Source organism: Panthera tigris, chromosome B1 (assembly GCF_018350195.1).
Source record: "Panthera tigris isolate Pti1 chromosome B1, P.tigris_Pti1_mat1.1, whole genome shotgun sequence".
In the NCBI taxonomy this organism is placed as follows: Eukaryota; Metazoa; Chordata; class Mammalia; order Carnivora; family Felidae; genus Panthera; species Panthera tigris.
In genome coordinates this window covers 74,248,742-74,261,562 of record NC_056663.1, presented here as the reverse complement: position 1 = coordinate 74,261,562, position 12,821 = coordinate 74,248,742, and the positions used below count along the sequence as shown (strand labels likewise).

The following is a 12,821-nucleotide window of genomic DNA, read 5'->3' as shown; positions in this document are numbered from 1 at the left end:
TTTTTAAAAAGTGCCTCTTTTTTAAAGTATCTCTGATAAGAAAGTAGGTAATTAATCTAAATTTGATTTGGAAAAAAAGTTCATTTGGTAGAAATAAAGTACCTTTTTATGGTTTTAATGCCTGTGCAGTAATACTTTAAATTTTTCGGTTGGTAAACTTTGTAAATGGTATTTATCTTCTATTGATATATGCTGTGTAAGCAGGAGAAAGTTTTCAGTATAATCCACTTGGCATCAGCTCTCAGGCCTGCTCTTAAATTTCTCTTACCCAGTTTCTATTTAAAACCTCAGCTTGTCTCTGCCTTAGTAGTCAGTGTTGAAGTTTGTTTTGCCCTTTAACAATCAAAGTATTGTATGGCATATTTTAGGTCATTCACCAGATGTTGCTATCGTGGTTTTGCTTATGTCTGATCCGGGTTGCTCATTGTTTGGCAGATCTTTATGAAAGTTCTTTGTAATTGAGTTCACAATGATTTAGTGTATTTCTAAATTACTGTAATTGTTTCTGCTGTTAGGTTTTGAAAATTTGTCAAATTTGTCATCATCCCATTTCTGCCTGGAACTGTTACCTCTATCTTCTTTTGCTCCTTTTTTAAGTCTCTGCTTCTCTCTTGTATTTCACTCATCCTTATAGCCTCTTTAAATCTTTTCTAAGTTAGGACATACATAAATAAATAGTTCCTGCTGTGTAAGTATGGAAAGAGTGTACAAAAGTTTAATATTGCATTACTCTTCATAATTTAAAAAGAATTAACTTTTATTTCTTTCATCTGCTCCAAACCTTGTGTTAGATCCTGTCTTGAGGATGTTTAAATGCCACATCAGAGCCAGTGACAAAATGAAGAAGGAGGTTAAAACTTACCTTCTGTACATTGCTACCTTTCCTTTAAGTGCCCTGCCATACCTTTTGTTTATTTGTTTCAAGCTTTGTTTAAAAGCTTTCCAAAATGTCTGTTGCCTTATGAATAGAGTCAGGTTAGCATAGGTAAAAAAACATGGACCTGTCGTGGGATAAGACCTTCCACTCCCAGCTCATCTGCTAACTATCTAACCTTAAGCAAGTTACTTAACTTTCTGAGTGTTTTTTTACCTGTAACATGGAGAGAAGAGAAGCCTGTACAGAGTAGATGTAAGGGTAACATATTACCTGTCACATAGAAAGTGCTTCACAAAAGTGAGTGTCACCCACCATATCAAATAGTCTGACAAAAATACTTGGCGTTTTTTTTATTCTGTGTGCTCATCACTTCTCATGATCCGAGAATATAAATATAAACGTAAATTGCAGAAGTGTAATGACCCTAAAATACTTCCTCAAGCATTTTTGGCTTTTTGCACCTTCTCCTGAAAGTACATTCTGACCTTTCCTCCACCTTACTTTCTTCGTCTATCTTCCTCCCAGTTGTGTTTGAGAAACTGGTATCTACCCTACACTGACTTTCACAAGGCCAAATAGTCTACTAAAGTAAACCTGATAAACAAGCCAAGTAACTTAGACCAACACTTTTAAGTCTCATTAAAACTACTTATACATAGTGACAACTGCACAGTCATTATAAAGATTGCAAAAATTAGTTCTCTTTAAAATTGTATTTGCAGCTCTTTTTCTGTATTACTTAATTGTTCTTAAACGTCCTGAGGATTCTTTGTGGCATCGGTCAGAGCTGCATTGATATTCTATAAATAATACAGTCATTACATGAAGACATCATATGAATACATACTATAGTGAAAATTAGTTTACCAAAAATTTAGAGAAAATGAAGCAAAAATAGGCAGAAAAGCCCAAAGCTTTTAATTTGTTTATGTAGAAAGCAAGTATATTCATATTGATAATTGACTTTATTAATTTATTTTAGTTCCCATTTATATTTGGGCTAGTAATGGTTTGAGTGGTTAAGAGTCAGTTTACCATTCCTATTTAAATGTCCATCTGATTTTTAAGACCTACTACCAAAACTAAATAGTGTACTAGGATAACACTTACATAATCGGTGCTAATGGAAAAATGAGGTAAGTTAACCTGTTTTGGTATAAAAAGGCTTCTGAGATGAAAGTAACAATGAAGTTTTATACTTTATTTCCATGATTACAATTGAAAAGCTGTGAATCCCTACCGGCTGTCTCTATACCAGGGAACTGTCCTGAAGTGTGTATATACTTCAAGAGGCTTACACATCAACCTTCTCACAATTACTGGAAGAATGTTTTGGTGCAAATGGGTATTGTGTCATTTTGTTGTGAAAACCAGAAGTCAGTCTTAAAAAGCACCCTCTTTCCTTGATTTCCCACGGGTTAAGTTTCAATGGAGTTGGGGAACATTTTGCATACAGGTAATACACCTGGCTTGAGGCTTTGTTGCTGTGTCTTTGTGTTGGGTTTGTCAGCCACCTCAAGGGGGTACAGAAACTGACTTTTCAGTGGACATCTGTGTTGATTGACACTCGTAGAGTTAGCTACAAAATTGTCTGACGCCCTTCCCACTTTCTGACAGTAACTTTCAGACTGTTGTAACAGCTCTCTCCAGGTACACCACATGAATCAAATCCCGCACTCCGTGCTTACTGTCTCCTTTCATTCTAAAACACTGGGAATTAACATTCAAGTCAAAAATTTTCATGACCCAAAAAGCCATAAAGTAATTGTCTAGAATCTATTTCTAAAAGTTAGAATCTCACACTAAAAATACAGAAACCCCTCAGTTGCTCTATAACTCCAGGAGCCAAGGATCATCCAAAGAAAACAAAAAAAACAAGAAAGGCCAGATCATACTAGTAAGGCAAGTTGTAAAATTACTTTGCGACCCAGGTAGGTTACTAGTGTGAAAGCTAAGAATACCTTTAAATAGGGAAGAGTGTTTAATTAATGGGCTGGTTCATAAACTTTCAATTGCATTTTAAAAATCTCTGAAAGAAAAGCTAGTTTTTGTCCTTAAAATAATGTTTTTCTGTTGAAAGAGAGAGCCTTTCAACTGAAAGGCTTTGGGGGAGCCATTTGAGTTTCCAAATATATATATTTTATTCCAAACACACACACACACACACATACACACACACACCTCTATTTAGAAAGCAGTTTTCTCAAAATTTTAGTAGAAAGGAACCGTAAAAGTTATCTTAATCTGTTTCTTCACTGTACTGCTATCCTGAACTCTATCCAGTCTCAAAAATAGTTACTTAATCAGCATTGCCATGTGTCTGCCTGAAAAACCATCTCTCACTTGTCCCAAACTGAGTTCTTGATAGCCACATTTCCCCCTCCTCCACACTTGCCCTTCTCGTAGCCTTTGCCATATATCGGTGTGTGGTAGCTTTATGCTTTCAGTTAGTTGTTCAGGGCAAAACTCTCGGCACCTTCTTTGTCCTTGATCCCTCCCACAGCCTCATCTGTTGGCTTTATCTTCACAGTATTTTGAGAATCCCACCTCTTCTCACTGCTTCCTCTGTTACCACCTTTGTCCAGGCCACCATTATCTCACCTGGGTTATTGCTGTAGTATTCTAACAGGTCTCCCTACTTCTACCTTTGCATGTTTATTAAAGTAAATCAGATATTGTCATGTCTCTGCTCAGAACCTTCCAGTGCCTTCTCATCTCACTCAAAAAAGTAGCCACAGTCTCTATGATGACATCTAAGGTCCCACATTATCTAGCCCCCCCATTACTTACCTGACCACATCTCCTACCACACCCTTAATACAATGACCAGCCACACTGGTCATTCACACAAGGAGCTTCACACAAGCTTCACACAAGGAGCCACAGCCTCCTTGCTGTTTCTCAAACATACCAAGCACACCATCCACCTTAGGACTAGAGTACTTGTTATTTCCTCTATCCAGAGTATTATTTATTCTTCTAGCCTCATTAGAAAACACAAAGTATCGGGGTGCCTGGGTGGCTCATTCGGTTAAGCATCTGACTTCAGCTCAGGTCGTGATGAATTCGAGTCCTGCTTCAAGTGAGCACGAGCCCCACTTTGGGTGAGCCCTGCTTCTCCCTCCTCCCCCCTCCCTCCCCTCTCCCCCACCTTGTGAACTCTCTCTCTCCCTTGCCCCTCACTCGCGCCCTCTCTCAAAAAAAAAGAAAACAAGAAAACTTAAAGTATCTTAAAGCTACTCTCTCACTTCCTTTAGGTCTTTATTCAAATGTCACCTCAGACCTTTTCTAGCGTTCTGTTTACATTGCTGCACTCTGCCATATATGTATCTCATATTCCCCATTGCTTAATTTTTCTGCGTAACACATGCCATCATCTAACATACTGTATATTTTACTTACCTTGTTTCTCTTTCTTCTCAATAGAATATAAGCTTCTTGAGAGCAGAATTGTCTTTTTGTTGATTGCTTGCATTCCAGACCCTAGACTAGTGCCTGACAACAACAGACCCTTAGTAATATTTATTGAATGAATGAACGTAAGTAACATTTTAGGTGTGGTGTTTTTTCTCTCTGAATATAAAAGGGGGATGACTAGTTCATTAGAGCACTGAATAGTGCAGATGCTCAGCAAAGTTATGATATATAGACAGACTTTATCTTTCATAACTTTTCCCTTTTTTAATAATGTAAAGATGTTAAGTACATTCAAAAGAATGTTTAACATATAGGCAAAATATGAAGAATAACAGCAACAAAACAGCCATCCACCCACCACCCAGGTTAAGAAATGAAGCCTCCTCCATGCTTTCTCTTACTTCATCCTTCTCCTTCTCCTCCCTCCAGAACCCCTATTCTGAACCCCTATTTTTTTGTTCCTGTTGGTTTTCTTCACAGTTTTGCCACCTGTGAATGTGTCATTCAGTCACACGTGTATTTCTGAACTCTATAAATGGAATCCTCCTATGGGTGTTCTTCTGCAGCTTGTTGTTTTGCTCTGTCTGATGTTCCCAAGATTCATCCACATTGATGCACGTGGCTGCAGTGCATTTATTTTCACTCCTATATAGTATCCCCACTGCGTGAAGAGACTGCAGTTTGTTTATCCATTCTCCTGTAAATACAAGCTTTAGTTTGTTTCCCTGTTCTTTAATGCTGAAAACAGTGCTGCTGTGAACATAATTGTCCCTGTCTCATAAAACACAGGTGCAGATTTCTCTAGGGTGTATTCTTACAAGTTAAAACGCTGTTCGGTGGGTATATGCATCCTTCATGTTACGGATTAATGCCAAGTCGTTTTCAAATGTAGTTGTACGAACTTATACAACCATCAACAGTGGGCAAGAGTTTTAACTGTTTTAAGTTTTCTTAATGTAGAGGCTATAAAATGGCATCCCAGTGTCGCTGGGCGCAGGGGTGCCAGAGAGCCTGGTTCCGAGGGTCCCAAACAGACCAGGTTTGGCCACTCACTGCTGACAGAACCCAAAGGCAAGAGAGACCAGCGGTGGTGAAACAGAAAAAGAATTTATTTCAGTGAGGCCAGTACTGGGAAGACAATGTCTCAAAGACCGTCCTCCAAAGTGCTAGAAATACTTCTCCGTTTCTGTAAGGAAAATGTGGGACAAAGGGCGATGGGTTTGTACAGGTAGGCAGTAAAGGTCAAGTCAATCACTGTCTCGGGATGAGGCTCGTGGGGTCTTGTGGGCTCTCGGCAGTCCTTGTTGCTTGAGGCGATAGTTCTTGTTCCTCACTGGATGCCTTGCCCGCAGGGTATTGTGCCTGACTTAAGAGATAAGCTGGAAAGAACTTCGTCAATTAGAGATTTTGAGGTCAAAATGGAGATAGTTGAAGTCCTCTTTCATCAAGTTAGTTTTAATTTGAACTTTCCTGTTTTCTACTGAGGCTGGATATATTTTCAGATTTAATTGGCTGTCGCTGTTTCCTCCTCTGTGAAATACCCATCCACGTTATTTGTTCTTTTGGTTTGGGTTGCTTTTGGTTTGTCGAGTTCTTTACATTTTCTAGATACATAACCTTTGTCAGTACATGTAATGCAGATATATTTTCTCAGTTTGTAACTTGTCTTTTCACTGTCTTTGGATGAATAGAAACTCTAAATTTTAATGAATTTAATTTCTCAATCCTTTCTTTATGAGTTTTTAGTTTTGAAAAGTTCCTTCCGGGGCGCCTGGGTGGCTCAGGTTAAGCATCAGACTCTTGATCTTGGCTCAGGTCATGATCTGATCTCGCAGTTAGTGAGTTCGAGCTCCACATAGGGCTCTGTGCCAAAAGCATGGAGCCTACTTGGGATTCTCTTTCTTCATCTCTCCATCTCTCTCTCTGCCCCTGTCCCACTTGCACTGTAAACGTCTCTCTCTCTCTCTCTCTCTCTCTCTCTCTGCATGTGTGTGTCTTTCTCAAAATAAATTAAAAAAAAAAAAACATTAAAAACAAAAAAGTTCTTCCCTATCTAAGGTCATGTGGGGACTCTTCCACCCTCTGTTAAAACATACTGCTCTTGGAGCCCTCTTTTGACCACTCCCTCATAACCTGTTCTCCAGAAGAACAGGTGACTGAGAAGAGCTCAGTTTTTAAAAACATTTTTATGTAAATAGGAATCAAATGAGAGCTAAGCTGCAGTGTCTTATTTTGCTTATTTTTTGCTAATTATAATTTTAATTGACCAATGTCTTACAAGAAAGAGATTTGGGGGGCTCCTGGCTAGCTTAGTCAGAAGACCATGCAAGTCTTGATCTCGGGGTTGTAAGTTCAAGCTTCATGTTGAGTGTAGAGATTACTTAAATAAATAAAACTTAAAAAAAAAAAAAAAAAGAAAGAGATTTGGTCCTGAAATTAAACTCTACCCATGTAAGGTGAACCCTGGTTATAACTTTAATTAGAATAATCTGACATTTTCTTAGTACTTATGCAAATCAGCGTATCATTTTAAAGCTTGTTTTAAAAGCGATTGCAATGTAAAACTTTTCTGTCTAGACATGGAGAAAGGTCAATATGAATTTAGTAGAAGTCTGTATTAAGAATGTTTTAAACAAATTTTATATGTAATACTATTAACTCCAATGGTGCTTACTGATGAATAATTTGGAAGAAGTGCCTCTGTGGTGCTTGAAAAATATGTTCATGTTAGAAGCACAGAATTGTGGGGTTGTAAATTGACCCTTTAAACTTCTGAGTTGTGGTGCCTTGCTCACTCAGTCAGTAGAGCATGCAGCTCTTGATCTCGGGGTTGTAAGTTGGAGCCCCATGTTTGTAGAGATTACTTAAAAATAAAATCTTTAAAAAAAAAAAAAAGTTCTTGTGCACCTGGGTGGCTCAGTCGGTTAAATATCCAACTTTGGCTCAGGTCATGATCTCATACTTTGTGAGCTAAAGCCCCGCATCAGGCTCTGCGCCGACAACTCAGAGTCTGGAGCCCATTTCAGATTCTGTGTCTCCCTCTCTCTCTGTCCCTCTCCCGCTTGTTCTCTCGCTCAAAAATGAATAAATAAACATTTAAAAAAAAAATAGTTCTTCTGAGTGATCTGTCAAGCAGAGGAATTCCTTCTGCAGCATCCCTGGCTGTTTTCTGCCTCTTGGATGGAAGGCCATGTCAAGGCAATCAGCGTTGATAAGCCAGCTGTGCCCCTGCACCTTTTTAACAAAATTTATTTGCTTAGCACACACCTTTTTTTTTTTTTTTTTTTTTTTTTTTTTCCCATCATGCTAGGGTAAACTTCACATCCGTTTCTTCCTTTGGAAAGGAGAAAACTCTGTCTTCTTTTACACTCATAGCACTTTTCAAACACTCTTGACACCAGATGTCTGGGGTTTCTCCTACACCAACTGATGCTCGATCCTGGACACCAGCTGGGTATCCTCCAGTTTGGTTCAGTTCTGACACTGCCCCCATCCCCTCCACCCTCAGACACCGGTTGCAAGTCAGGTTGCCACCTGTGCTTCTGACCGTACGTTGAAGGTTTCCACAACCTCTCAATTTGGGTCATGTGCTAGAGTATCTCACAGAACTCAGGAAAACAGTTTACTTACTAGATTATCAGTTTATTACAAGGAAATATTGAAGGATACATATGAAGAGCCAGATAAAGAAGTACATAGGGGTCAAGGTCTGTAAAGTTCCTGAGCACAAGAGCCTATGTGCCCATAGAGTTGGGGGTGCCCCACTTTCTTAACATGTGGCTATATTCACCAACCCAGAACCTCTCCAAACCTCATACTTCAGAGATTTTTAAGGACTCTTCATTACATAGGAATCATTGATGAAATCATTGGCCATTGGTGAATTATTCAACCTGTAACCTCTATCTCCTCCCCAGAGGTTAGGGAGTGGAGCTGAAATTCCCACCCTGTAATCACAATTTAGTTCCCCTGACAACCAGCTCTTAGCTCTGGTTTTCTAGGGGCTTTCCAGAAATCTCATTAACACAAAGTCAGGTATGATTAGAAAGTGATTGTTCCAAACAAAAGTCATTCCTCCCACCTGTATAGCTCTGGGGCTATTTCAGGAACAAGACACACACTAAATATTAGAACAAAAGTTGCTCCCTTCACTCTTATCACTTTGGAAATTACAAGGGTTTTAGGAGCTTTGTGCCAGAAATGAGGACTAAGACCAAGTATGTGTTTCTTAATGTTAAATCACAATATTACAGTCTTACTTCTTGCAAGTTCCAAATCAGTGGGTTCTAAATAAGTGAAATTTTACCAGGAAAAGTCCATGTCGTTTGAGGATTTGACTGTCCACTAGGTAGACTTAGATTCCACTGAAATTGAATGAGTACTTATTCTGTGTCAGACACTGTGCTAGGTAGTATCTCATTTCACTTAACCCTTTACAATAGCCCTGCAAATTCAGTTTGGTAATGGCATCCCTGATAAACGGATAAAGACCTTGGGCAGTGAAATTGGAAGTGACCTGTACCTGGTATCACAAAGAAAACTGGAAAGTAGTACAACTAAGATCGCCATATATGCTTTCTGATTCCAAAGCTCTTTAGGGTAATTCCTGTAAAGGAACAATACCAATAATGGGGACGTTTTACTTAATAATCTAAATGAGTAACAAGGGCACCAGGGTGGTTCAGTTGGTTGAGTGTCCGACTCCTGATTTTGGCTCAGGTCATGATCTCAGGGTCATTGGATGGAGCCCCAAATCAGGCTCCTCACTGAGCATGGAGCCTGCTTAAGATTCTCTCTCTCTCTCTCTCTCTCTCTCTCTCTCTCTCTCTTTCTCTCTCTCTCCATCCCTCTGCCCCTCTCCCCCACTCGCTCACTTGCTCTCTCTCAAATAAAGAATAAATAGGGGTGCCTGGGTGGCTCAGTCAGTTAAGCATCCAGCTTCAGCTCAGGTCAAGATCTCACATTCCATGAGTTCGAGCCCCGCGACAGTCTCTGTGCTGACAGCTCAGAGCCTGGAGCCTGTTTCAGATTCTGTGTCTCCCCCCTCTCTGCCCCTCCCTGCTCTGTCTCTCTCAGTCTCAAAAATAAATAAACATTAAAAAAAAATTTTAGGAATAACAAATACAAATTTGGGGAAGCTGTGACCAGTATCAAACTATGCCTAATGCAATTGTTAGGTCTTCCTAGAAAATTGGAAGTAAAAGTTTTCAAAGATACCTATATTACATTTACTCCAAAAGCGCAATTAGATCTTGGGACTGGTTAGTAGCAGTATGCCTCTCTTATTTGAATCTGTTTCCTAGCTGCTTTGTCTCCATTTCTGTCATCTCCCAACTCCTAACCTCCCCAAGTACAGGCCTTTCTTCAGTTCCTTTATTTATCACCCAGCTTAGCCTTTCCTCTTTCTAAGCCTGTTCTCCCCCTTATTCATTGTGAGGAAGCTGCATTCTTAACCTTTTTCATAGATGTACCACTTCTCTCTTATTGCATAACAAAATACCCAAAACTTAGTAGACTAGAACGGCGATGATTTATTATTTACCACAATTATGTGGGCTGGGTAGATGGGTTCTTCTGGCTTCACTTTCAGCTGGTAGGCCTGCTGGGGCACTGGGCATAGCAGAAATGACAGGTCCTCCTTGTGAGCTTCATGGAGAAAGGCTAGACTGCGCTTCCTCTCAAGGTGGAGGCAGTCCAGGAAGGCAAGCACTTGCTTATCAGGCCTCATTTTCTAGTATTACATGGCCAGGCTCATTTTCACGGCAGAAGGCTCCCCAAGGGTGTGGATGCGGAAAGGAGTAATTCTTTGGGGCCATCATGGTAACAATCCAATATAATCAAATACTTTGCTTGCTTACTAAATTGCCTTTTAGAAACCTGCTTTCCGTATGATTATCCTGTTTCCTTAGTAATTGCTCTTAGGTTGAGGCTCATCATCTTTTGAAATAGCCCTCATATCTCAAAAGCAGAGGGCAGAGGAATTATTGTTCTGTCCCAGACTTCTCCTCCAGCCTTTCTGGAAAAAACCCTATTCTCCCAGGAGTGCCCTTTAAAAAAAAAAAAAAAAAAGTTAACCCAGGGTACTTGTGCTGCCCATTTATCATACTGGCATTTTCTACTGACCGTGTCTTACTATTCTTGTATTCTTGTATCCCTAGTACAGTGCCTGACACGTGGTGTTAAATGTTTCATTGTTGTCCTTGTTGTACCCGGTACCAAAGGTTTTTATTTACAAAGGTTGCAGGCCTTAAAGGTCTGACCAGGTAAATGCAAGATGTACCTCTTTTAGTTTGTACAGATATTTTTTAGTTTTCATTGGTTCATGCTATCTGGTTTTCTTAAACTATATCCTTGCTAGAAATTTTTCTAATCTTTATCAGACGGAAAGAAGAAATTTCTTTGGTTTTAAATAACTTTTAGATAAATCAGCAATGCCAGATGCCCTCCGGGTCCGAGAGTTAGCCCAACCTCTTCTCAAGGCTTGAGATACTAATTTCCTGGGATGTCAATCCTTATTTTTGTTTCTTACTTCCCTCCTCTCTTTCCCCACCCCCTAAGGTTAAAAGCTCATAAGGGAGGGGATTTTTTCCTATTTCCCTAACACCTAAAACAGTGTGTGGTACATAGAAGGTAGTTAAGTAATAATAGTTGAGACACATCTGGGTGGCTTAGTCCATTAAGCATCAGACTTCGGCTCAGGTCATGATCCCACGGCTGGTGAGTTCAAGCCCTGCCTCAGGCTCTGTGCTGACAGCTTGGAACCTACAGCCTGCCTTGGATTCTGTGTCTCCCTCTCTCTCTGCCCCTCCCCCACTTGGGCTCTGTCTCTCCTTCTCTCTGAAAAATAAATAAACATTAAAAAAAATTTTTTTTAATATTAGGTGAATAAATATATGACTAGAATAAAAAAACTAAGATATTTTGAGTAAACAGCAGTACTGAAAGTGTGCATAGTGCAGTCTCTTTGTGTTTTTAAATATTATGTATATGCCTAGAAAAATTCTCAAAGGAAACACAGTAAAATGTTAATAGTGATTTTTGGGTGGCAGGGGAGGGGATAAGTGCCAAAAGTATGGATCAGAAGGTTTTACTTTATAATCTTGAGTGTGTTGTTTTTATAATATTTTAATTTTTAAATCAAGGCTTTACAAATCAAAAATATCCAATTAAATGTTTGCATTGTGTCCTTTATTAGAGGTAAATGGATGAAGAAATAGTTAGAGAGACCATGCGTGTGTGTATAATAAAGTGAATGTAAATGTCATACCACATATAAAATGCCATATCCTATTTCTTCTTAGCATTTATATCAGATGTTTTTACATCATTAAAACTATTAAAGTTCAATCTTAATAAATATTGCATTAGCTGGGTAAGTCAGAGTGTATTTTATACTTTATTGTCAAGCACTTACAGTTATAAATGAGAGCTAAAGAAACACCTTTATTCATAAATCTTTGCAATCCTTTACTGATTTCTTTAATAAAGATTTACACAAGTAGCATTACTTGGTTAAAACATACTCTTGGTATCGTTAGAAACGCTAAGTATTTGAAAACATTGGAGAGTCATATGAACTTCAAGTAAATTGGCTTTTGGGCAACACTTGCTGCCACTTGGCTTGATTCTTTGCAGGGAACTGCAGTATTTCAAAGTATCTGACCTACTCAGTTTTATAGAAGATTTAGCCTTAATGATGTCTGTACTTGGTATATAACATATACTGTAGAGTAACTGTGTAATTTTCCCTCTGCAGTAGTTAATTTTGAATATACTTATTTTGAGGGGGGATTTAATAATATTTAATAATATTTTTAATTAATGCCCTCAATAATGTCTGTGTATGGTTCAGCTTCTTAAAATGACCTATTCCCTTTAGAGAAATTAAAAAGTCATCAAAGCCTCAGTGACCCTGCAAAGCAACATACAGTTGGTGTGTGTGTGAAATACTTTGTCGTTATTAAAGCAGCTTTTCCTGATGAGAGATACACCATTTAGTTAGGACATGTAATAAGTCACCTTAAATTTCATTGCCATTGGTGTTAATGCTTGGTCTTGTAACTCTGCCCTGTTCACAGGTTAAGGTATTGCACAATCAGCTGGTCCTTTTCCACAATGCCATTGCCGCTTACTTTGCTGGGAATCAGAAGCAGCTTGAACAGACGCTTAAACAGTTCCATATCAAATTGAAAACCCCTGGAGTGGATGCCCCATCTTGGCTTGAAGAACAGTAAAAGCATACCTGGGGGAAAAAAAAAAAGTCATGTTGTTCTATTTCTAAACAAACCTAATAAGAATTAAGCAGAGTTAGGTTAAGATTAGGGAAGGGGTGACCACAACCATTGTAGTGATTCTTGCACAAACAGCTTTAATTTTTCCCTTTTTCATACTTTAACAATTGAACTGTTAAATTTGATGGGAAGGTGGGTGATTTTAATGTAAACATAATTTCTATAATCGGAACACAATAATTTTCCTTTTTGAGAAATCCTTTTGTATTGTGAGGGTTGATGGCTATTTCTGTAGT

At 38.8% G+C, this 12,821-nt stretch overlaps 1 protein-coding gene across 2 annotated transcripts in view; it reads left to right on the top strand.

Annotated features, from left to right (window-relative positions):
• Positions 1-12,554, top strand: part of ARFIP1 (ADP ribosylation factor interacting protein 1) — a 125,618-nt gene extending 113,064 nt beyond the window's left edge. For both annotated transcript variants that reach the window (XM_042983759.1, XM_007084183.3), the window contains one exon: positions 12,373-12,554. In XM_042983759.1, coding sequence (XP_042839693.1) covers positions 12,373-12,528 — 156 coding nt within the window. In that variant the 3' untranslated portion in view covers positions 12,529-12,554. The remainder of the gene's footprint in view (positions 1-12,372) is intronic.
• The last annotated feature ends 267 nt before the right edge of the window (positions 12,555-12,821 follow it).